The 25,013-nt window shown below is 43.9% G+C and overlaps 1 protein-coding gene across 2 annotated transcripts in view; it reads right to left on the minus strand.

Annotated features, from left to right (window-relative positions):
• Nucleotides 1-16,504: 16,504 nt before the first annotated feature.
• Kng1 (kininogen 1) overlaps nucleotides 16,505-25,013 on the minus strand; it is a 35,077-nt gene continuing 26,568 nt past the window's right edge. Inside the window, exons 8-11 of one of the 2 annotated variants that reach the window (XM_004834822.4) lie at nucleotides 20,971-21,078; nucleotides 20,759-20,845; nucleotides 18,925-18,999; nucleotides 16,505-16,744 (exon numbers count right to left, since the gene is read on the minus strand). In XM_004834822.4, coding sequence (XP_004834879.1) covers nucleotides 16,664-16,744; nucleotides 18,925-18,999; nucleotides 20,759-20,845; nucleotides 20,971-21,078 — 351 coding nt within the window. In that variant the 3' untranslated portion in view covers nucleotides 16,505-16,663. The remainder of the gene's footprint in view (nucleotides 16,745-18,924; nucleotides 19,000-20,758; nucleotides 20,846-20,970; nucleotides 21,079-25,013) is intronic. The other variant, XM_004834823.4, reaches the window with a different exon arrangement.

Below are 25,013 nucleotides of genomic sequence, written 5' to 3' on the forward strand. Positions count from 1 at the left end.
AAAATTAAAATCCTGTGGTTGTTACCTCAGGTGAAAATCCTAAAGCAAGCTGACGAAAAGAAAAATCCAAATTTCATAATTTCTCGATATTACAGGGACACTGGAAATCTGAAGGCCCGGAGAAGGTCCGGGACTCCTTGCTCTGAGGCGGAAGAATATTGCAGCAGCGGTGAACAGACTCGCGTCCCCGCCGCCCTGCTCCTACGGGGTTTCCGCGTCCCTGACGCAGAGGCGGGCGGCGGAGCGCAGCCCTGGCTGGAGGCGGAAGCGGGAGGCGGAAGCGGGAGGCGCTGCCCCGGGCGGGCCGGCTCCCCGCGGGCTCGCGGCTGCGTTCGGAGCCCAAGGGCCCCCGCCGCGCCGCCCGGCCTGTGGCCCGTCTCCTGACGTCCACCGGGGACCCGAGCGTGTGCAAGCCCTGCCCGGGAAGACGTCCGCGCCCCGCCGTCCCCGGAGCCCCGCCCGCCGCGCCGTGGTGCGGGCGAGAGGAGAACTAGCCGCTTCCTCTGCCTCTCTCCGGGCTCCTCTCGCTCTCTTTTCCAAGAAATGCTGAGGATTTTAGCCTAACGGGCGAAGAGTGACCGGTGGAATCGTGACTAACGTTAGCGAATAGAAGGAAATAGGAGCTAAGGACCAGGAATTTAAATGGGCGCTTCTGGCAATTTTAGCCACGCCGCTTGGGGACTAGATAGGCTTTGATTCTGATCTATATGGACTTGGGGGTTTTTTGTAAGACTGAGTTTGAATTGTCTAAATTAGTAAAATACTGATTCCTTGAAATTCACACTAATAGAATACCTGCTGCTTAGATAAACTGCACGGCTCCTTAAGCTCTATATGTTTTCAGCTAGGAACAACACAGGCCCCTCAATAATAAAATATTTTTAATCATTAGATTTTTAAACACGGTCCCACTCACAGAGCAAGATACTCAAGGAAACATTTTGTCCTTACTTCAGAAGACCATCCTAAAGTTTGTTTACTGAACAAAAATAATTCTCTGTTATAGAAGACATTGGACTGTAAATAACATTTGTACATCAAAAAGTCATTATGTATTTGAAAATTATTATCATCCAAGGACTGACAAAAAGCAGTACCAAGGTAATGATCCTGTCCCTCTGTAATGTTCAAATTCTGACCTCCAGGTGATGCCAGACCTTCTCAGAGAACGATGATCAGAGACCTTACAGTCTCATTCAAAATCAACTAAAAATGTCCTGTGGTCTAAGAAACAAAACCCTAAATCAGACACTAACTACTATTTAGTGTCATTTGAGTCTTAAAGTAGAATCAAAATCAGGAGATCACGGGGTGAAGTTAGTCAACACCTACATGCTGAATATTTGCTTTTCTTTTTTTTTTTTTTTTTTGTTCGGGGATCAAACTCAGGGTCCCTGAGCTAAATCCCCGGCCCCACTGAATGTTTTCTTTAGGGTTACAATTGCCTAACTACTGTGTTTCCCTGGATGCTGTGGAATATTTTTTCTTGAGGAAATGATGAAAGGCTAACTTTTAGGTTACATGTGCTAAATAAGTTTCAAATTTAAAAAACATACTGGAAATTCAACATGGTAGTGCACACCTGTAATTCCAGCACTCTTGGAGGCTGAGGTAGGAGGATGTCAAATTCAAGCCCAACCTGGGCAGCTCAATGACTTAGCAAGAGCTTGTATCAAAATTAAAAAAATGAAAAGGACAGGATACAGTTTAGTGTGAAGGCCCTGGGTTCAGTCCTCAGTAGGGAAAAAACAAAAAGAGAGAGAAAGGCAGATCTAATTATTACTTATTAATATTATTAGTAAACATAGGGCATAATACCTGTTGTCTCTACATCTCTAATTTACACATTTTAAAAGAATTGCCTGGAGCTGCATGCTAGCCTCCTTTTTATTACTCAGTTGCTTGAGGAAATTAGAGGATAGATTCCACTTAAGGTAGCAGCATCTGCTGAGCAATTAGGAAAGTGGCACCCACTACCCTATTTGCAGTAACTCATAAAACCATTTGCATCAAGATAAAGATAATAGAAGTGAAAAGAAATGGAAAAAACTGAGGACCTTGGAAGGGACTGTTGAACTATATAAGGACTATCTTTGAATCCATTTTTCCAAGGTTATTTAATCCCATTGTGTAGCCAGGACATGTAACTTTTTCTACACTCCTTGCCCTTTTCTTTTTGAAACAGTCTTGCTATGTCGTTCAGGCTGGCCTTGGACTCACTGTGTAGCCCAGGCTGGCCTGGAACTCGCAGAGATCCTCCTGCCTCAGCCTCCTGAGTGCTGGCGTTACAGGTGTGGGCCATCACCTCTAGCTCCAGTTAGGAATCTTAAACTGTGCCTGTGCTAGCACAAGAATCCAGAACCTAGCTCCACCCTCACAGCGAGAGACATTTCTTTCCTCATTCTTTTACTTTAGCTATTTTGAGATGGGGCTCTTGCTATGCTGCCAGGCTGGTCTTAAACTCCTAGGTGCGCGTGACCCTATCTGAGCCCCCAAGTGCTGGGTGGGCTTCGGGGTACACGCCATTGTGCACAGCTCCTCATTATTTTAATAGCAAAAGAGAATAAAAAATGCAAAGTCAACATTAAAACTTCAATAGCTTTTCTATGCACCAATAGTGAACTAGCTGAGAAAGAAATGAAGAAAACTATTCCATTCACAATAGCTTAAAAAACAAAACCTAGAAATCAACCTAACCAAGACCTCTACATGGAAATTGTAGAACACTGGAGAAACTGAAGAAGATGCTAAAAGATGGGAAGAACACTCATATTCATGGACTGGCAGAATTAACATTGTTAAAATGGCCACATTACCAAAAGCAATCTACAGATTCAATACAATCCCTATCAGAATTCCAAGGATAGTCTTCACAGAACTAGAAAACCAATCCTAAAATTCACATGGGAACACAAAAGACCCGGAACAGCCTACACCCAAAGAGCAAGGCCAGGAGCAATCAGAATTACTTACAAAGCCATAGTAACAAAACCAGCGTGGTACTAGTGCGAACACAGACACAGACCAATGGGATACAATAGGGGACACAGAAACAAATCCACACAACTACTGGTTCAGCCATCTGATTTTTTTTTTTTTAAAGCAGGGTCATGGTGCCGGGGATTTTAGCTCAGTGGTTCTGCCGCTTGCCTTGCAAGCACAAGGACCTTAGTTCAATCCCCGGTACCCAAAAACTAAAACAAAATTTCTTTAAATAAAATAAAATAAAACAGGGTCTTGCTCTGTAGTTCGGACTATCCTTGAGCTCACTGTGTAGCCCAGGCTGATCTCAAACTTGAGGCAATCCTCCTGCCTCAACCTCCTGAATACTGGGATTACAGGAGTGCACCACCACACCCAGAAACCATCTGATTCTTGACAAAGGCGCCAAAAACATACGTTGGAAAAAAGATAACTTCTTTAACAAATTGTGCTGGGTATACTGGATATCCATATGTACAAGATTGAAAGTAGACCCAACTCTAACCCTGTACAAAAATCAACTCAAAATGGATCAATGACCTGGGAATAAGACCTGAAACTCTTTTTGTTTTGTTTTGTTTTTGAGACAGGGTCTCGCTGTGCAGCTCAGGCTGGCCTCCAACTCAAGGTGATCCTCCTGCCTCAGCCTCCCAAGTGCTGGGATTGTAGGCCTGTGCCACCACCCCAGCCCTGAAGGACCTGAAACTTTGAAACTGGTAAGAGAAGACATGGGGGAAACTTTTAAAGCCATGGGCACAGGCAAAATCTTCCTGAATAGGAAAGACTCCAATACTACCAGATATAATAGCAAGAATGAATATACAGATTACATCAAATTAAAACAATCAACAGTGAGAAGAGACAGCCAATAGAATGGGTGGAAATCTTTGCCTGCTACTATTCCAACAGATTATTTTTTTCCAGCAGATTATTAATATCTAGACTACATAAAGAACTCAAAAAAACTTAACACCCCCTCCAAAAAAAATCAAATAGCCAAGTCAGTAAATGCACAAATGAATTGAACAGACACTTCTCAAAAGGACAAGTGGCCAATAAGTACATTTTAAAAAATTCGACATCCTTAGGCATTAAGGAAATAGAAATCACCAGCCATCCTGGCACAGATCTGTGATACCAGCACTGCCTAAGAGGCTGAGGCAGGAGGATCATCCTGAATTTGAGGCCAACCTGGGTTGCATAGTGAGTTCAAGTCCAGCTGCATAGTGAGACCTTGTCTTAAAAAGAACAATTTAAAGGAGGAGGGTGTGTGTGTGCTTCAATCACGAATTATGAAAACACTTGGAATAGAAAATTTTAAAAGTAAGAAATCGGACTCATTCTCAAAATTGCAAATCTTTGCTCTCTGTTCTGCTCCTCCTCCTCCTTAGCCCCCTCCCCTTCCTCTGGCAGTGGCAGGTAGATTTTTGGCCCGGGGAGCTGGGACACACGGAAAGGGTCCCCACAGCCACGGTGCATGGGAGGGGCCGGCCGCACAGGCTGCGGAGGCCGGCTTTCCGGGCGGCGGCTGTTTCTCCAGGGCTGGAGAAAGGGTGGGAAGGTGGCCGGGCAGGACCCAGGGCTGTGGCGGACTCCGGAGGCGCACGGGCCGCGCTCGGTGTCTGCAGCAGCCGCAGACGGCAGATCGCTGGGAGGCGGCTGTGGCGGGCGGCGCGCAGGGAGGAGATGCGGGCGGGACCGGGACTGGGGTTCACCCGCAGCCCCCAGGGTCCGCTGCTGAGCTCCTCACAGAAACCCCGGAGTGGAAACCCCTGAAGAAACGCTAGCGTTTCTCCATCCGGCTCATAACTGCCTCTGCTTCCCGTCTCCCGCTCTTCCTCCAATTGCTTTTGTTTGCTTGTTTGTTTGGTTGGTTGGGTGGTGGGTTGGTTGGTTTTTGTGGAACAGGGTTGTGTCGTGCAATTCAGGCTGGCCTTGAACTCACTATGTAGCCCAGGCTGGTTTTGAACTTGCGTGATCCGTCTGCCTCAGCCACCTAGGGAGAGCTGGGATTACCACCACGCCCGGTTTTTTCCTCCACCTTCTCTCCCCCCCCCCATGCCCGCACCCACCCCACCTCTCACCACCCCACCCCCCAGGCTGTGAGGCGGAGCCCAGCGCAGACCTCGGAAAGCGGGGCGCCCTGGAACGCGGGCGTTTGCTGCTGGGTCTCACTGCTGCATGGAACCCAGCAGGCCCAGCGGGGAAGCCGGCAGCAGGGCTGCACCGCGAGCACGGAAATACTGCACCCTGGTTTTTCAAAGATCTGGTGAAAGTGAGGATGAAGCCAGGGGTGGTGGTGTTCGCCTGTAGTCCTAGCTCTCCGGAAGCTGAGGCAGGTGGGTCGCCGGGAGCTCAAGGCCAGCCTGGATCACATAGCAAGACCCTGTCTCCAAATACAAAACAATGCAATAAAGTAAGGACAAACAGAGAACTACAAACTAAGCACGGTGGTGCGCGCCTATAATCCCTTCACTGGGAAAACTGAGGCACGGGGATCATGAGTTCAAAGGCAGACTAGGCTACATTAGTGAGACCCTGCATAAAAACAAAAGAAAAAGAAAGTAAAGAAAAAAGACAACTGCAGATTGGGAGGAAATATTTGGAAACCATATAACCAACAGAGTATTAGTATTTGAAATATATTTTCATTTTTTTAAATAACTTTATTATCAAACACACACATACAAAAATTGAAACCATTCAAAGAAGAACAATGTGAAGTATATGTTAAAAATCTCAACAACAACAATCCTGATATAATGTGACCAAAAGCCATGAAAAGGGCTTTATTTCACTGGAGAGAAGACAGATGGCAAACAAGCACATAAAAAGACGTTTAACACCATTAGGGACTGAGAAAGGCAAATCGGGCTGGGGATTTGGCTCAGGGTGAGGGGGAGAAACAAACCACCATGAAATATTACTGTGTACCTATTACAATGGCTAAAAGAAAAAACAGTCACTATGCCAAATTCCAAATTCTGGCAACTGGATGTCCTGCCTAGCTGGCAGGAATGTAAAATAGTACGGCCACTCTGGAAAGCGGTGTGGCAGTTTCTTAGAAAGAAAGGGAAGAGTCTGACAAGACAGAGACAAAAAGGTCAATCTGTAGGCCAGAGACTCCCTGAGGGACAGAATCTCCTCAAGCTGCATTTGTGGAGAGGGTGGAGGGTTGGATGGAGCAGAGGTTGAGGGACTTAGTGGGAAATGCTTGGCTCTCAGGAACAGATGAGAGCCCCGGGCAGTGGCTTGGCCTCACTGCCAGGCCTTGAGGTTTCTAAGCTTCCAGACTCTCAGAGTTGGGGGATCCAGGTTTGGGCTCTGCAGGCCCCAGGGGCATCCAGGGCCCCAGCCTGACTCCTTTTTGCCTTTCCTGCCAGTTGAGGATTTTCTGTAGAGATTAAAATCTCAATTTGGGATAAAATTTAAAGACATATTAGCTTCTGCCCTCTCCTGAAAACTCACTAAAATATAGTACAGAGCGCTTTCCTGTTGACTAGTAGGAGTTCGCAGTGCAAAATGATTACATCCACGTGAGAAGTCGCATGTACACGCCTCAGTTCCTTTAGGGTCCTTCCCCTCCCCTCCCTGTCTTGAGTCTTTTTATTTTTATTTTTATTTCTGCCTCACACCTGCTTCCTGCTCTTTCCAAAACCTCCACCCCAAAGCCGCCCGGCCCCATCACAGGCCCACAGGCAGGGGACAGAGGTCCAGGCTGGGGGAGGAAGAGGCGAAAGGCCTCCAGTTTCAGGGATGGAAAAGGGTTCTTAGAGGACGAAGAGCACCCTCCATAGTTGCAACCAGAAAGGAAGGGTATTTTTTAAAAAAGACTTTAACATGAAAGAAAATTGGAAAAGGGACAACAGCCCACGATGCTTCCTAAATTGGAAAGCAAATGGGGAAATGTGACAAAAATAGCAGAGGAGAGAAAGCTCAGTCCTGAGCTGGCAGTGAGAAAAGCTGTTAAGCGCCTTGTGTGTCCTGTCGAACAACCACAAGACGCAGGAGTCGATGGCACCGTGTACCTTTGGACACAGAGATGAGAGTACATACGATCGCTGGTCAAAAGTCTGTGGAGAAAGCAGCCAGACTTCAGATCGCCCTCCTCCTGCAGGCAGTTATGTTACCAGAATACCAGGTCCTGTCCCATGATGATGAAGAATGAACCCTTGAACAGAGAAGGGAGCATCCAGGCGAATTTATTTAAAAATATAAAGGCAAGAAAGCAACAGACACAAGGGCAAGGAAGTAAAGCTGCCATAGCCAGGAGGCAGTTGAGTAGGACACCAAGAAGGCTCTTTATCTGGGGGCTTCAGGGGGCTTAGGAGGGAGCTCCAGCCATTGTGTAAGCAGCACAGTCTCTACCCTACAATACTTTCTAGGGTCCATCTCTGCAGTGTTCCCACAGAGCCCACGCAAGGCCCATGTGACCTCCAGCCAGTGTCCATCATGCACTGGGGGTGGGGTCCCAGACAGCCACTCCCCATCTCCTGCCTCACCTGGACTGAGGGGGCCTCGTGAAAGTGCACCTTGAGTTCCAGCGTCCTGTAGAGGGGTGTGGTTTTGCCACTTCGCCCTGTTAGACTTGGGGCAAGAACACGCGTTACTGACTGCCCCATACAGAGAATTTTGCCATAGTGATTTGATGCCGTAGCGATTCGCTTTTCTGTCCAATTTGTTACTACAGCTGGCACCAAATGGAGAGTTCTCATATCCAGCTTGACGTTCAAAACAGGGATGTTGAGTAGGCAGCTGGCTGTATGAGTCTGCAAGTGAGATTGAAAGATCTCAATCTGGGAGACTTTGGCATTTACGTGGCACTTATAATCAGTGGAATGTTTGCTATCATCTAAGGAGTAAGTGTGGAATTCTGAATCTGGGTAGTGGACAGAGTCCAGAGGTATTCAACATCTTTTGGTTTGGTTTGTTTTTGACATGGATCTCACTACGTGGCCCAGGCTGGCCTCAAACTCAAAGAGCTCTTCTTGTCTCACCAATTCAAGTGCTGGAATTACAGGCATGCACCACCTGCCTGACTCTTTTTTTTTAATACGCTTTTTTTCAGTGCTAGAGATGGAATCCATGGCCTCATGTATGTTAGGCTTAGGATCTTGGTTTGTAGTTCAGTTTGGCCTTGAACTCACTGTGTAGCTCAGGCTGGCCTCAAACTTGAAGAGATCCTCCTGCCTCAGCCTCCCACGTGCTGGAACTACAGGCATGGGCCACCATGCCTGGCTCAACATTTAAAGTCAGCGAAGGAGTCGAAAAGAAGACAGGACAGGACAATGAAGTAAGAAGAGACGGAGGCAAGTGTAACAATCCAAGAGAATAAAGAGTTTCAAGGAAGGAAATTTAAATGCTCATGTAAGCCTGAGCATATGATCACTAAGCATCGGCCCCTGGTTTTATAAGAGGGATGTTATTTATAATGTTGACTGGAGCAGATTCTGTGGTAGGAATGAAAGCTTGACAAGGGTGGGTCAAGGAGAAAATGAGAATAAAAGGTCCATGTGCAGTGAAGTAATATGACCTGAGACTCTATTGGCATAAACTTCCAGAAATGCTAGATAAATTACAGCACAAGTAATTTTATTTATTTTTTTAGTGCTTTTTTTTTTTGAGTCAGGGTCTTGCTGTATAGGCCAGGTTGTCCTTGAACTCACTGCATAGTCCAGGCTGGTCTCCAACTCACAGCAATTCTCCTGCCTCAGCCTCTCAAGTGCTGGGATTATAGACATGTGCCACCTGCCTGACTCATTTTTTTTAAATATACACCTTTTTTTTAATGCTAGAGATGGAATCCAGGACCTCATGTACACTAGGCCTCAGAGTCTTGGTTTGTAGTTCAGTCTGGGCTTGAACTCACTTTGTAGTCTAGGCTGGCCTCGAACTCACCAAGATCCTTCTACCTCACCCTTCCTGAGTGCTGGGATTACAGATTTGTGCCACCACACCTGGCAATTTTTTTTTTTCTAATGTTGTCTTCCTAAACACAAACTGAGAGCTTAACATAAAAGGATTATCCAAGTCAGTGTTATCCTAAGATTCTTGGCAGAAGTCAACAGAGAAAAGATCTTCCAGGATTCTTTTCCATCCAAGGCACAATGGATGCTCTCTGGAGAAAGCAAGCTCTGCTACAGGTGATCTCATAATCAAAATGCCTGTAATCCCACCACTCGAGAGGCTGAGGCAGGAGAATTGCTGTGAGCTGGAGACCAGCCTAGGCTACATAGTGAGTTCAATCAAGGCCAGTCTGAACCCTGTCTTAAAGCAAGACCCTGTCTCAAAAACAGAACAACAACGCATAGTGGGATTCAATGCCCATGACCTTCAGATAATAAACTATCTAAAAGACAGCACAAAATAGGAATATTTAGCACAACTATAACATAGGTTAACTGCATCTCTAAGACTAAAAGTTCACACAAAAAAGAAAAATTTGGAAACAAGAGTAGATGGAGGACAGAGCTCCCCTTCCTTCTCCTCTCTCACTAGTCTGTTTTCACCTTCTTTTCTCTCCCAATTTCTCTTCTCCTTCTTCCCCTCTTTCACTCTAAACTAACATAAATGCAGGAGGAGAGCCAGAAACGCTTTTCTGGCTTAAAAAAATGAAAAATCAAAAGTATTTATATTTCTCAAGGAGAAAAGACAATAATTAAAATTTTTTTTGGTACCGGGGATGGAACTCAGGTCCTTGAGCTTTCGAGGCAGGTGGCAGAACCACTGAGCTAAATCCCCAGCCCAATTTAAATAGCTTCATTAGATGAGTTATTTATTATTGGGGGGGGTCCTTGCTATGCTGCCCAGGCTGGTCTTGAACTCCTGGGTTCATGTGATCCTTCTCCCTCAGCTTCCCAAGTAGTTGGGACTATAGGCATACTTTAGGCCACACCCAGCTTTAGACCAGTTGTTTAAGAATGACAACCAACAAGAAATCAAGATAATTTACAGAGACACAACAACAATCTCCAAACTAACATTGTACATTTCCATTTTTTTTTCAGTACCAGGGATTAAATTCAGGGTCTTTGCACTGAACTGTATCTCTAGACTTTTATTTTTTATTTTGACATAAGATCTCTCTAAGTCACTAAGTTGCCCAGTCTGGCCTCAAATTTGCATTCCTCCTGCCTCAGCCTCCCAGAGTGCTGGGATTAGTCATGCACCACTGCCCTGAGCTCTATTTTCAATTTACTATACAATCTTTTTCAATTCCCTGGAAGCCTACCCGTCCATTTACCCAAGTCCTGGATCTAGGGCTGATGCAATTTGTCGACTGATTTTTGCTTAGGAGATTTTATCCTTTGGGCTTTCATATCTAAGAGGGCCTCTTTTCCCTGTGGATGCTGGGGGCCCATGCTACATGCTACGCCCTCAGGTCCCTGCCGATTTCCTTCAGTGTGAAGTTTGTTCAAAGCGCCACTCGCTCTGGGAGACCTTCGTCTTTCGTGTCCTAACCACGTTCCTCCACTGTGCCGGTGAGCTGGGCTTCACAGTGAACGGTTCAACACCCCAGCCCCGTGGGCATCTGCCGGTTGCGCCCCACGTCACTGCTGGAGACAGCGCTTTCTTTTACTTTTATTTCCTTTGCCGCACGCTCGTCTTTACGGCCACCCCGCCCTTTTGTTGTTTATTTTTGTGAACTGTCTTGTGGGTCTATCCCTGGAGACCAGGCGGCCACTGCACGCTTGGCTGATTGGATAACAAATGCACCGTCACTAAGCAATGGACTTGGAAAGATGCGATTGGCCACGGGTCACGCTGCGTGTGACCAGGATCTGGGGGCAGCCAGCTCTGCACTTCAACTGCGTGCTGCGAGGTAAAGGCATTGCAGTGACTGCATTTAGCACCGTGTGATTCGGGGCTAATCTTAGCTTGAGATTTGATAAGCTTCGGTCTTCTGCCGACACTTGACGCATTCCCACGAGTCACAGAGCGTACTTCGAGTGCTGGGCACCTACAGGGAGGGTGGTAGCAGTGTTTGTCATCTTCTCTCGTCCTGGAAAGTTTTTATTCTGGCTCAGTGTCTCGCTCATTTAGATTCACATACGGTCCTTTGAATCCAATTGTAAGAGCCACATTGCACTGGCGACTCTTTTCTGGGCCTCGCTTTCGAAGGCCTCGATTTCAAAGGCCTCTACCAGGGAAGGCTCCATCTGTCACTTGTGACATCGCCACCCTAATTCTCCAGGAATAGAGAGCCTTACTGAGGGTCTCAGAAAGGCTGGAGCCCCCTCTGGGGTCCTAGATTCTCCTGCTGGCGTGTGGGCTTTCAGAGAAAAAAGAAAATCACAGCTGGATAACAAAAGAAATGACAAAGCTCCCAGGTAAACCAAAATTACTCTCAGAACCGAATTTATTGTAAGAACAACATAAAGAAAGGAGGGGCCGGGGATTTAGCTCAGTGGTTCCACTGCCTGCCTTGCAAGCACAAGGTCCTGAGTTCGATTCCCGGTACCAAGAGAAAAAGAAACGAGAAGTAAGAAAGGAGGGAAATGCGCAAGGCCGCGAGAGCTGCACCTGCGCATCCGTCCTCCGGAGGGCAGCAGCTCCCCGCGAAGGAGGCGGGCAGCCTCGGGAGAGGAGTCCGCGTCTTCTTTGGTGTTAATGCGAGGAAAAATACTCGACGAGGGCTCGGGGCTCACAGTCCTCACTCACCTCAAGATTAAACAGTGAAGCGAGTCACCTCTCACACGTGGACACCCTAATTCATAAAGCCAGGGCCCTCAGTTCCTCTTGGGACTCAGCTACCAGGGACTCAGCTGGGTCCGCGCCTGCAGATGGTGGCTTGGGGCGTCGGTGCCATCCTGCCCCAATCGGCTCGCCTCAGCTTCCAGCAATGGACCATTATAATTATAAAAGAATCCTTGGGATTCAGGTCTGAAGACATACAAAAAAGATCAGAGAGAGAGAGAGAGAGAGAGAGAGAGAGAGAGAGAGAGAGAGAGAGAGAGAGAGAACTTATTGTATTTACAGCGTGATTCCTTTTTGGGAAAACATACCTAAAGACATTTAGAAAAGACATTTCTGAACATCACAACCAAAATCTCAACTGCAGTTTCCTTGTATAGTGAGTTACAATGGTTTTTATTTTCCTCTCTATATTATTCTGTATTTTCAAATTTTCCACACTGAACATTAAGGTATATATCATGAGACAGTATGTCAAAGAAAGAATAAACAGGAACGTTAGAGAGACATTAAAAGTGAATTTCAACATTTGAATGGATATTTACATATGGATAGCCTCAGTCTTATATTTTCCTGGCTTTTATTTACTAATATTTATAGACCCTAAATAACTAGCATAAAGATGTTTGGGATGGATAAGATTTCAGGACCAAACAGTAGTAATGCTGACAAAACAGGGATGAAGTGCAGTGAATGAACACAAACTTATTATTTCAGGGCGACTGAGCAAATATCTGTGGCCAGATCTATCTCCTTTTCCTCTTGTCCAACGAAGCAGCCATCGAGGAATGCATAAATTGCCTCGTGAAAGAGTTCCGGACTCTGGGAGGAGGGCACCACGCTGGCCATCTTTCCTGTCCTCTTACCGAGCTCAGAAATCCTTCTGTAATACTCCAAATCCCTGCCTTGGGAGACGGGGCCCTCCGGACCTGTGCCTCAAATGCTTTTCCCCTTTTCCTTTCCTGGAGAATTTCTGCTCAGAACTCAATATTCACTCAAATCACGTCTCCTGCTTCTGTGAGGGCCATGTGGCACTGCCATCTGGAAGCTCTGAGCAGGGACTCTGTTGTCACTGAGCCCAGAGTCCAATCCCACCTCCCCTCCTAACTCTTGCTTTTGACCTCTCAGCCAGTTTATCTCGCCTGTGAGCCTCCGCTTTCTCACTGCCAAACGGACTTTGGAGATGTGATCCTATGGAGCAGGCCTTCGGCTCAACGCTGGTGCACAGTGAATAGGAAACAAATGGTGACTACGATGTCACTATTTGTCCTATCAGTGCTTTCAATGCTACAGTGCTCTTAAGATGTGATTTAATAGGTCCGTGTTGATGCTTCTAGCAAGGTATTTCTGAAAATTTGCCTAAGTGTGTAGCCGGGCTTGAGAACTATTGTACTTGCCCAGTGGTTCTTCCCTTCATTCTTCATATTCAGTAAGTAATTTATGTCTCTGAAACATATTCACTATTTCTTTTTTTTTATTTTATGTGGTGGGGATTGAAGCCAGTGCCTTTACACTAGGCAACATCCCCAGCCCCTTCTTTGTTTTGTTGTTTTAAATTATAAAACAGGGTCTTGCTACCTACATCTCTAAGTTGCCTGAGCTGGACTCAAACTTGAGATCCTCATCCCTTAGCCTCCCATGGGATGGCATGGGAATTACAGGCATGCACCACCACACCCAGCTGTTCTCTACTGTTCTTGCTATGAAAATCCTAGTGCACATAATACTTACAGTCATCCACCCAAACAGCTACCTGCCCATCTATCTGTCCACCTATTCATCCATCCCTCCTTCCATCCATTTTTCATAAGTTTTATAACCCATTTTCAAAAATTTTTGAAGCACTGGGTATGAGACTCAGTGGTACAGTGTTTGCCAGCAAGTGTGGCCCTCGGCACCAAAACAAAACAAGATTCCTCAGCTGGGCAAGGTGGCGCATGCCTGAAACCCCAGCTAACTGAGAACCTGAGGCAAGAGGATCATAAGTTCGAGGTCAGCCTTGGCGACTTAGTGAGATCCTGTCTCAAAATAAAATAAAAATCAGGGTTGGGACTGTAGCTCAGTGGTAGAGTGCTTGCCTAACGTGTGTGAGGCCCTGGGTTTAATCTCCAGCATCATTGGGAAAATTAAAAGCATTAATCAACTAGCGTACTATAAAACTGGATAATTAATATTAAAGAGAATCGAGAGGACTTCCACCAATTGTTCTTACCCAAAGATACATTAGAGTCAGTGGAGAATTTTAGAAAAGCATCAATAACCAAAACTTCAGCCAGAGATTTGAATCCAAAGGATCTGGGGTACACTAGGTTATTCTAATGTCCAGGCAAGGTTAGGAAAACGGAAATGAGGGAGAAAATATTACCAGCAGCTTGATATGAGCTGATGACAACATTTGAATCCCAAATATACCTGCAAAGGCAAAAAGGAGCATATACCATGATAAACATATCTCATTTTCTGACAAAACATTTCCTCCCAGGGCTAGACTCTAAAAGAAAGATATTGTGTATGTCCTAGTAACATTCCCATAGTTAATTTTTCACTAAGTGCTTATGACATGCTAAGTTCTACAATTACAGGAATTAATACCTTTTGATCCTCATAACATGCCTATGAGGTAACTGTATTATTAATCTAATATTTCGGATGAGGACTCAGGCTTTGAGAAGTTAAATAAATTCGGGATTTTTAGTTCTGTCTAACTACAGAACCCTGGTTTGTAACCGTTTCACTGTACTGTCGCTAATGTGAAGACACTGGGTAATGCCTCCAATCAAAGCTGTGCAAAAGACAAAACTATGTGCCATGAAGATTCCTGAAAAATAAAGGCTGAAAGGAAAAGCTTTAAGGGATTTAACAAATGCATTTTTGTGAGGCCTTGAGATGCTATTTTGCTTTCTGGTCATCTATAGGGAGAGCCTGAAATCCCATCTCTTTGGGAAGCTGGGGCTTCTGGAGGAGAGGGTTGTTACATTTCCACTGGGTCCTCTGAAGCACCCTCCTTGGAGCCATGGAGAGGTAAAGGAATGTTTACCTGGGCAGGGGACAGATTGGGATGGGGCCAAAAAGCGGACGTCCTCCTGTGAGTGAAGTCTTTTGGAATCAAGCTCAGCAGGGAGTGGAGGGTGGGTTGGGAAGCCAATGAGGGCCTCCTGTCTGAGGAGTTGGACCTAGGCCACACAAAGAGTGTGGGCTGGACTGGACCCTGGGAGGTTCCTTCACTGAAGAGACACATAAAGGGGTGAAGCTGCCCTAAACCCGGGGTGTGCTTTTGACTTTAGGGTTGGAAAAGAGTGCAGATATTTTGAAAGTGAGGAAGATTGAGCTTGGGTGTGTAGCTCAGTGCTAGAGCACTGGCCTAGCGCGTGAAAGGCCCGGGGTTCAATCCTTAGCATTGAAGAAAAAAGAGAGACAGGAGCTGGGTCATAGGAAATTGGGTTACCCAATAAAGGCTTGGAGAGGAAACACAGTATTTCTTGTTGCGGAATAAAGGCAGCACTGTAGGCTGTGTATGCAGCTCTGAGTGGTCACCCTTCCTTGAAATGTGTTGTCTGGAGACACCTGGAACAGAGTGTCAGCATTCTGATTCATCTGACAGGGACACCACAGAGAGGCCTGTGCCAGGGACACCATAGCCTACTTCACTCTCCCAGTTGTGCCTCATTCTGCCTTTCCAAGTTGGCCCTTCCACCTCATCGATATCTTCCAGACACGTTGGTTGGGTGGGTTTTTTCCTCCACAGATGATCATGGCTCAGATGGAGTCTCTATTCCATATGCCTGACTTCCCTTTGGGATTGTAAGCTCTTTGAAGGAAAGGATTTATGTCTTCAAAAATTTCTCTTCTTGCTAGGGACTTACTGCTACTCACTTGTAGTTTACCCTGTGTATTTCTCAGAATAGCACCAGCCACAATGAAATATTTAAAAGGTTTTCGTTTTTTTTTAAATTGAGATCTTGACCATCTCAGAGCCGGAAATTATCTTGAGGTGTGTGTGTGTCTGTGTGTGTGTGTGTGTGTGTGTGTGTGTGTGTATGTGTGTGTGTGTTTAAAATAATATTAATGATAAAGCCTCATTCTGACCTGGTGGATTGGAGTTCAAAAGGTCTGAGTTTAATGCCAGGCCTGGCACTTATATTAACTGTGCGGGCTTGGGCAGGACAATGACAGCTACAGTTTCCTGTAAGAGAAAGACGATTATGGGGCCTCACAATGGTTGAGAGGATCAAGCTACATGCCCAAAGCAAATGGTCTAATGCAGTAAATGGCTGTCATTGGCATTCAATAAATATCTTTGTCACTGCAAAAATTAAAATTTCTGTCATGTTTCATTTCTATTTTCTCTTTTATCTGAATCAGAAAGATATTTCCAAATTAGCTTTGTACTCTTGGAGGTTAGATATTTTCTTTTTTTTTTTGGTACCAGGGATCGAACTCAGGACCTTGGGCTTTCGAGGCAGATGGTGGCACCTCTGGGCTAAATCCCCAGCCTGATATTTTCTGATAGTAGGAAGTTGGTAGATAGCCTATTGACCAAGTTTTTTTTCTTCTTTGGTAATTATCTAGATTATAAAACCAATAATAAACAATCTAATTATTCCTAGTTTTGGCAGGATTCAAGGGAGGCAAGGGAGGGAGGCCTTAGAAGCATGAGACATTAACCCTCCCTTTATCCCCCACGATGTTGCCGGTGGTAAGCAGGTCCCATCCAAGGATTCCTGCCTCAGTTAGCGTGCAGAGTTGGGCTATGAGCTTCAGTGGAAGAAGTGGTAATCAGCTGGGATTTGCCACAAGGTGGCTCTGGCTGAAACGAAACCGCTCTGAATTACCCAAGTCTGAACTTTATTTCACCCAGGAATTCAGTGATAAAACAACATTCTTCTCTATTTAAATTTGATCCAACGTTTCTTCTTGTCTCCACTCAAGGCTGTTGGCAGAGGTTGCTGGGGGCTACGGTGCCAGGCGTGAAGACTCCGCCCTCCGCTCAAGAGACCTCGCTCTTGGGTGTTGGCTCTGCCCCTGACTTTGGGAGTCGGCCCTTATACTCGCAGGACTTTAGTTGCCTCTGTAAGTACAGTAAAACTCTGTTAATTTGACATTATTGTTCCATTTAAAAAGAGTGAAACAGCCAGTTGACAAGGTTAGACTTTTTCCTGATATTATCAGTTCTTTATTTAAAGTCTCAACAGTGTTTGAAATGAATTAAGAACTCAGAGCTCAAATGCATCTAATAAAGTGAAATAGCAGTGACACTCACAGTAGGCAGCTGTGAAAAGTCCTATCTTGTTTCCCCAGGTTGAAGTACAGTGTGGGTTATAAAATATATGCTTTCCTTGCCCTGAGGCAATGAAAAGAGCATTAGTCTCTTTCATGATTTTAAAGTGAGGTAAAGAGGAATTTCCGGGCCGGGGATTTAGCTCAGTGGTTTCACCGCCTGCTGCGCAAGTGCAAGGACCCGAGTTTGATCCCCAGTACCAAAAAAAAAAGAGGAATTTCCTCATTAAATTTCTGAACAAAGTTTTCATCACATATTTCCTTGTCAATTATAAAAAAAATGTTGCCTCAGCAAGTCTGCTTTGTTTTGTTTTGTTTTTTTGAGACAGGGGCTCGCTGTGTAATTCAGGCTGGCCTTGAGCTCACTATGTAGCCCAGGCTGGTCTCAAACTCGCAGCAATCCTTCTGCCTCAGCCTCCTGGGTGCTGAGATTACAGGTGTGCACCACTATGCCCAGTGCAAGTCTGCCTTTATATCACTTCCTGTGTTTTCCATCCTTATCATTAAACTCAGAGCTTCTGAAGACTAAAGATTACTCAATCTAACAGCAAAAATAAACCCAAAACTCCTGTTTGAAACCCTTGCTGCAAAGAATACTTAATGAGTAAACAGAAATTATTGACTTGTGAGAAACACCCTTATTTAGATAAGAAATGACCAGAATAACTTGGGCAAGTAGGAGTACCTATTTGACATAAGTAGCCCATTCTGGAAACAGAAAGTCAATTAATTTGCTTCCTCCTTTCCTTCCCTTTGGCCAACCTGTCTTTCTTTCTTGTTAGTCATAGTTATTCATCTATCTGGAAGTTTTTATATATTTTTATCCCATTAATAAATTCAGCACTCAGTCTCTTGACTTCCCTTATTTTCACACACACTTAGGGACCAGGTGCCACAGTTTATTCAGAATGGCAAGAATCTTTGCATGAAAACTGACAGCATACATTTTAAGGTACACATCCATTATCAGAGAAGCAAATTGCAGTGGGCCATAAGTTTGTCCATTTTCTATGCTAGTTTAGAAAACTTGTGAGGAAGGACTGAGAAAGGACTTAGCACTCTTGTACTCAGTTTTATGAAGTCCATAGAGATTGGTGGTGTCCCTGTTGGGAATCTCACCACTTCTCTCTAGGCTGTTCTGAAACGTCATGGGTTTTGGTGTCTCATACCAGGATATTTGTGTTTGGACAATGGGGAAAAGGGTGATGAAGTGTTAAGGAAATATCATGGCTGCGTAAGTTAATCAAGAGCATCAAAGAGATCAAAATCATGAAATCCAACCACTTGCATGATTGGATTCTTTCTATCAACTGGCTTCCAGGGACGTCCAGGACATTTGGGGGAGGTTGTTTCTGGTAAATCAGGTATCAGTTTAAAGGAAAGGCTATCTGGTTCTATCAGGATATCTGGGATCCAATCATCATCATTCTCTGAGGGAGCTGGTGGCATGGTAGGCATCACAGCTTCAATGAGATCTGAGTCCTGAAATCCAGAAAAGGTAACTGCTACACCTGGCTGAGCTAGGAAAGGGGTGGGTGTTGGCCCTTCTGTCTTCTCGTCTGTCTGGGAAGAAGATGTAGTACTATCTTCAGAAGAGCTTGCCACATGCTCTGTTCTCCGATCATTGTGCTTCCCACTGCTTTTGTCTTTCTGTTTTCCATGGCCATGACCATGCTTACGCCTGTTTTTATGTCCATGGTCAAGGCCATGTCCTCTTTGGTGTTTAAGATCATAGTCAAGTTCAGGTTGAGATCCATGACCAAGACCATATTGCTGCTGGTGACCATGGCCAAGACCATGTTGTTTTTGATGTCCATGGCCAAGGCCATGCTTATATTTATGGCCATGGCCAAGCCCATGTTTTGTTTGCTTTTCATGGCCCCAGCCATGCCCAGGAGTGGGCTCTTGTTCTTTTTCTGGATCCTGCTCTTCATCTTGTACAGGTGCCTTGGAAGTGTAAGGTGAACTTACAGTTGTTTCTTCTGTTCTCTGTATTTGTACTGTTCGGAAAGGTGAAAAACCTGGAGGCCTTTTCATCAATGTCATCTAAACAGGAAATATTAAGATGAATGCATTACTGCAAAAACCATGCTATCAGTGAAGAAATGCTATCTTCATTTATGATAGGACAGGTCTTTGCCAGATCTTAAATAGTATATTAATCTTCCAGAAAGGATGAATAATATTTTCTATTTTGATCAATCTTAAAATTTGTGGACATTGATTGTTGTTCTTAATCATACTCTAAAATAAGCTGGAGAGCTTTATCTTCATCTGGAAAAATTGAGTGAGCTGCATAATCTCAAGGGTTCATATCCCATAAACCTATGATTATGTAAGTCCATGGCACACTATTTACTAATTGTTACTATTTCTATTACTGTTACCATTATTGCCTTTGTCCTAAAAAGCCATGGGTGTCTTTATGAGTGAAATGTATAGGGAGCATGTACCCATGGTCACTTTGTTGGGCTGAAACACATTAGGACACATTCACGAGCTTGAAATGCAACCTTTGTGTAATGTTGTGTTAGATTATTTACATGCATACGCATGACAAGAACCTAAATCAGAAAAGGGGAGAAGAGGCAACTTGTACTGAAGATATGGATTTGTGGATTATTGCAACCCACACTTTCATTACCTGTGAGAACATAATAGTTGTAAGACAGTGTTCAGTGCTCAAGCAATATGGGCTTTGGAGTTAAGCCAGACCCTGCTAGTAACCTATATTATGATGAAAAGGATGAGCATGGATTTGAACTACACTTGCTTCAGAACACCACTTACTAGCTTCACTTTTCTGAAAAATAAGATTAATAATAGTGCCTGCCTCACAGGGTTATAGGAAGGATGAATGGAAAATGTAGGGAAAGCTTTCTGTACAGTGCCTGGGGTAGATAAAGTACTTAAAAATGGCATTTTCTCTGAGACTTTAGAGTCTAATTTTTAGTGTCTCATCTTTGACCATGGAGAAAGTGCTCCCAGAGTTCTTTTAAGGCTTAAAAAGATGACGCAAACTAATGCTTTTCAGACTTAAAACATATGTATGACCTTGGGGATCTTTTAAAAATGCAGATTCTGATTCAGTAAATATTGGACAAACATTTCTCACAAAGCTCAGAGCACTGTGGAGGCCGTATCTGCCCCAGGCACACTGGGAAGGTGAGGAACCAGTGGGGACTTTTTTGTTTTTGTTTTTGTTTTTGGGTACTGGGGATTGAATTCAGGTCCTTGTGCTTACAAGGCAGACAGTGGAACCACTGAGCTAAATCCCCAGCCCCAAATATTTAACTTTTCTGAGCTTCAGTTTCTCCAACCGTAACATGGCATGGTAGTTGTCTCTCATAGGATTGGATTTTTTGTTTTTGGTACCAGGGATTGAACTCGGGTCCTTGAGCTTGCAAGGCAGGCGCCGGACTCACTAAGCTAAATCCCCCGCCCTAGGAACCAGTGTTAGCCCCTCGGAGTAACTACCTTGGGTGCTGCCAGCCCATTGAAGTTCCAGGCACTGAGTGTATGAGAAGTGATCAAGAGAATTGGTGCTCTCCTTTCCAGCCATAAAAAAAAGAGACCGGGGACTGAGGATGTTGCTCAGTGGTACAATGCTTGTTTCTCATGTGTAAGGCCCTGAGTTCAGTCCCCGGCACCATAAAAAAAAAGACTCAGCACAGAAATATGAGAATTCTCCCCACTTCAAGAAGTCCCCCCCATTTAATTCAGTAACAATTCATTTTCAACTCCAAAATATGACTTCCCAGAAGGAGCAGAATCGACCCCATCCTGACCGTAATTAGAACTGTACCTTTCCCACTGTTTGACAGTTGACTGTAGGGTAGATTTTATTCTCCCAAGGTATCACAAAGACATCAGCATTGCAGGTTAGACGTTGCTGTTCATGAAAACAGAAGCCAAAAGAGAGACAAGTGTTATTCTTCAGATACTTTAACAAGTGATCCTTAAAAATATAAAAGAGGTTTCCAATGGAAAAAAATAGACCAGTGCACCATTACTCACGCCAGGTTTTTTGGTCTCACAGCTTTCAGTTAATTCTTGATTGCTTTCTTTGGAACATGTGGTTTCGCTGGCTATGAACTCAATAGCAAATTTCTTCCCAGCCACTACCTGGAATGTTCATTAGCGTAAAATAAGTGAGTGCTTAATAAATATTTGTATAATAAATTGTATTATTTTCCTCTAAGAAATTTTTTTTTTTGGTACTGGGGATCCAACTTAGGACCTTGTGCCTTTCAGGCAGGTACAGTGCCACTGAGCTAAATCTCCGGTCCGAGGGAGAATCTTAATAGTTTAATTATGTACAATACTGACCAACTTGGAGAGTTACATCACCCAAAAGCACAAATGCTTGGTAACAGAATTTTCACTTTGTATGTATATTTAAAATATTTGGCTGTTGATTGATCCTATTTCCTTTTCTAAATGGAAAAAAGCAGGATATAATTTTTTTCTAAATTGTATTGTTCAAGAGCTGCAAAAGGCATTAGTAATTCAAGGGTCCAAATTAAAATAGAATCAGAGAAGTAGGAAGAAAACCTTAACTGTTTTCCTTAAATATGCCTTGTTTTCCTGCCAAATCTTGAATCAGTGAAATACTGAGTTAGCACTACTATAGAAATTGTGTAAGCCAAGCATGGTGGTGCACACTTGTAATCCCAGCACTCGGGAGGCTGAGGCAGGAGGATCACTGTAAGTTCAAGGCCAGCCTGAACTGCATAGCAGGACTTGAAAGAAAGAAAGAAAGAAAGAAAGAAAGAAAGAAAGAAAGAAAGAAAGAAAGAAATTGTATGGATGAAATTATACAAGTAGGAAAAATATTTGGATTTTCTATTGATTCTTTTACTTTTTTTTTTTTGGTATCGGGGATCGAACTTGGGTCCCTGCACTTGGGAGCAGGCGCCAGAACCACTGAGCTAAATCCCTGGCCCTCTTTTACTTTTTTAATATTAAAAAAACTACTTCAATGTCTAAGCACAGTTTTAATCACAGCACAATGTTGTCTTCCATTAAACATTTTGGACCAAATTTCTTGACCATATTATTTGTAATTTCTTTTAAAATATGTGTGTATATAATCTTTTGTAGCTATTAAAAGAACCTATGCTATTGTAAGAGCTACCTATTAAAAGAACATTTTTATTGATCTGGGGGAACAGCCATAATGTCAACAAAGGATAGCTACTAGGTGATAGTGCAGTGCAGACACTCTGACCCTTTATGCTTGAGATACTTTAACAAGTGATCCTTAAAATGTGAAATAGATTTCCAGGGAAAGATGTGACAGGAGATGTGGCAGAGAGGAGAGCCCTATCTTATCTGGAATTGTTTTGCTGGGTAAGTATGGCTATGCTTTTAAAATGAACTTACTCTTAACTTTTAAAAGTCTAAGCAGGTGTGGAAGTTGGGGAGGGAGATTGTTAGAGGGCTTGAGAGTCCATACTTTGGAGCTTATGAATTCTCTTCCTCCTTTCATGTATTTTATTTTATTTATTTTTGGGGGGGGTACTGGGGATCGAACTTAGGTCCTTGCGCTTGCGCAGCAGGCGGCGAAACCACTGAGCTAAATCCCTGACCCCTTTTCATGTATTTTAAATCAATCATTTTCTTTTGATATTAAAGTTTGCCAATGTAATGTCACCTAAGAAAAGTAACACCTTGTGTTGCAAACCACAGCTGATGGCTTAACTCTATTCAGAGCCCAGAAAGGAGAAATTAGGTAGACCTAACAGTATCTTCCATTCTAGGGCTGAAAGATCATGTCCCTATTGCCATTTTTATCAGGTGTCATTCTTATCAGAAGTTGTCCCAGCTCAGACCCATCTTCCTCAAGTTTAAATCATTTATTTATTTATTTATTTATTTATTTTATATATGGTGTGGGGGGTTACTGGGGATTGAACTCAGGACCTTGTGCTTTCGAGGCAGGCGCTGGAAACACTGAGCTAAATCCCCGGCCCCCTCAAGTTTTTTTTAAAGCAGAGAACAGCCTGTATAAATATAAACTAATATAATTTCCAAATGCATTTTAAAAAATAAAGAGATTAACTGGAAAAATATAAATATTCATCAGAACTTAGGATGTAGGAGGCCTTTCTTAGGCAAAAAGTAGGAGACAGTGCTTACATTTGACTAGACAAAAATGAAATCTGATTCTCAAAAATTACAATAAGCAAGGTAAAAGGCAAACTGGAAATATTATGATGCAGGATCAATATTCTTGTGCATATAAAGCCCAATACTAAAAAATGGACAAAGGACCCGAGTGGGTATCTGACAAGAAGTTAAAATGGGCCTCGAGGGTGAAAACAAGGCTCAGTTTTACTAGCCAAAGACAAACACATGAGACAGCAGTGTGGCATCCTTTTTAATTTTCTGTGTTGCCAAGGATGGAAAACAGTGGCTGTACCTGGTGTTCATCAGGTGTGGAAAACACACAGCCTGAATCATAGCTGGTAGGAGTAGAATTCAAATCAAGGTCCTCGACTGATTCTATACTCAGTTGGTGTGAATATAAACCAGCACCATGCAAATAGTGTGGCAATTTGGACATTTTCATCAGAAGTCAGATGATGCATATTTCAAGGACTTGTTAAAGGAAAGATTCCCAAACATGCACGCATAGATTTTTGATGTTTACCCATCTGAGCAGAGGCAGGGACAATATCCACCGGCTCAGGCCCAGCCCCATGGGAGCACAGCAAAAGAAACAGCACAGGACAGACATCCTGCTTGCCAATGTGAAAATGGAAGATTCAGAAAGTGTGTAGTCCCCGCCTGGCACCTACTTGGGGTTGGGTGTGCGTCCACACAGTATTCAACGCGCAAACCCCAGGCAAGACAATAACACAAATCTGTGGGAGCTTGACAAACTGGTCGTTTGGTGATTGGTTTTTAGTAGATTTATCATATGGTTAATTCTTTCCTGTAAATTGGCTGCTTCTACCAAGGCTTTGCTGAATGATTATGTCTAAGCAATCAGATTGCTCTTTTAAATGCAAGAATCGGTAAAGATTCATCTGTTTAAAGCAAGTTTGAAATTCTCCCTTAATTCAAATTGATTTAACAACAAACTGAAGGGATGTTCCTAGCATCCTAATATAAGCACCCACATAAATGTTGATTAGTTAATTTACAGAGAGAACTGTAACTGCTCAGAGGTGCTGACGGTCATGTTTGGAAATGAACGGTTTTCTCCTTGACTGCAAATCTCTGACATGCAATATATGGCAGACAATTCCGGCATCATTTAGAAGACAGGAATTTCATGGGACTGCAAATACGTAAAATGGGGAGCAAAGTTGGCATAAACAGGAGTAGCATGAGTTGGGCATGCTGAGGCATGGTTGTAACCCCAGCACTCTGGGAGGCTTAGGCAGGAGGATTGCAAGTTCAAGCTCAGCCTGGGCAACCTAGTGACTTGGTGAGACCTTGTCCCAAAATTAAAATAGAAACCCCGGGGGGGATGTAACTCAACATGAAGGTCCTGGGTTCAGGCAACAGCACCACACACACACACACACACACACACACACACACACACACGCACAGGGCATGTGGCAGTGAAATCAGGGAGGAGGTGGTGGTGGTGTCTGAGATGAGAAAGAGCACTTAAGTCATACAGAGACCCATGTTTCACTTGTGAGTTTTTACTTTTTCTTTTTTTGGTACCAGGGATTGAACTCGGGTTCTTGCGCTTATAAGGCAGGTGGCAAAACCATTGAGCTAAATCCCTGCCCCTAGTTGTGATTTTTTTAAAATGAAGTTTGTTTACTCTTTTTGGTTATAAAACTAACACAGGAAATTAGAAAGATGCAGATAATTAGCTTTTTGTGTCATTGTCCAAAACCCATGACTGAATAGCTTGAGACATTCGTCTCTCTCCAGTGTTGCTTTTTTGTACTTGTCTAAACATAACTGAGAACATATTTTACAGACTTTTTTGCATTGAATATTATAACACAAGACATTTCCCACCTCTCCCTAAGATACTTTTAAGTTGCTGCTTAACATTCCATTGTAAGGAGATACCAGGCATTACCTAA

Source organism: Heterocephalus glaber, unplaced genomic scaffold (genome assembly GCF_053883595.1).
Source record: "Heterocephalus glaber isolate CG9 unplaced genomic scaffold, H.glaber_assembly_v1.0 deba00001504, whole genome shotgun sequence".
NCBI classification, from domain to species: Eukaryota; Metazoa; Chordata; class Mammalia; order Rodentia; family Bathyergidae; genus Heterocephalus; species Heterocephalus glaber.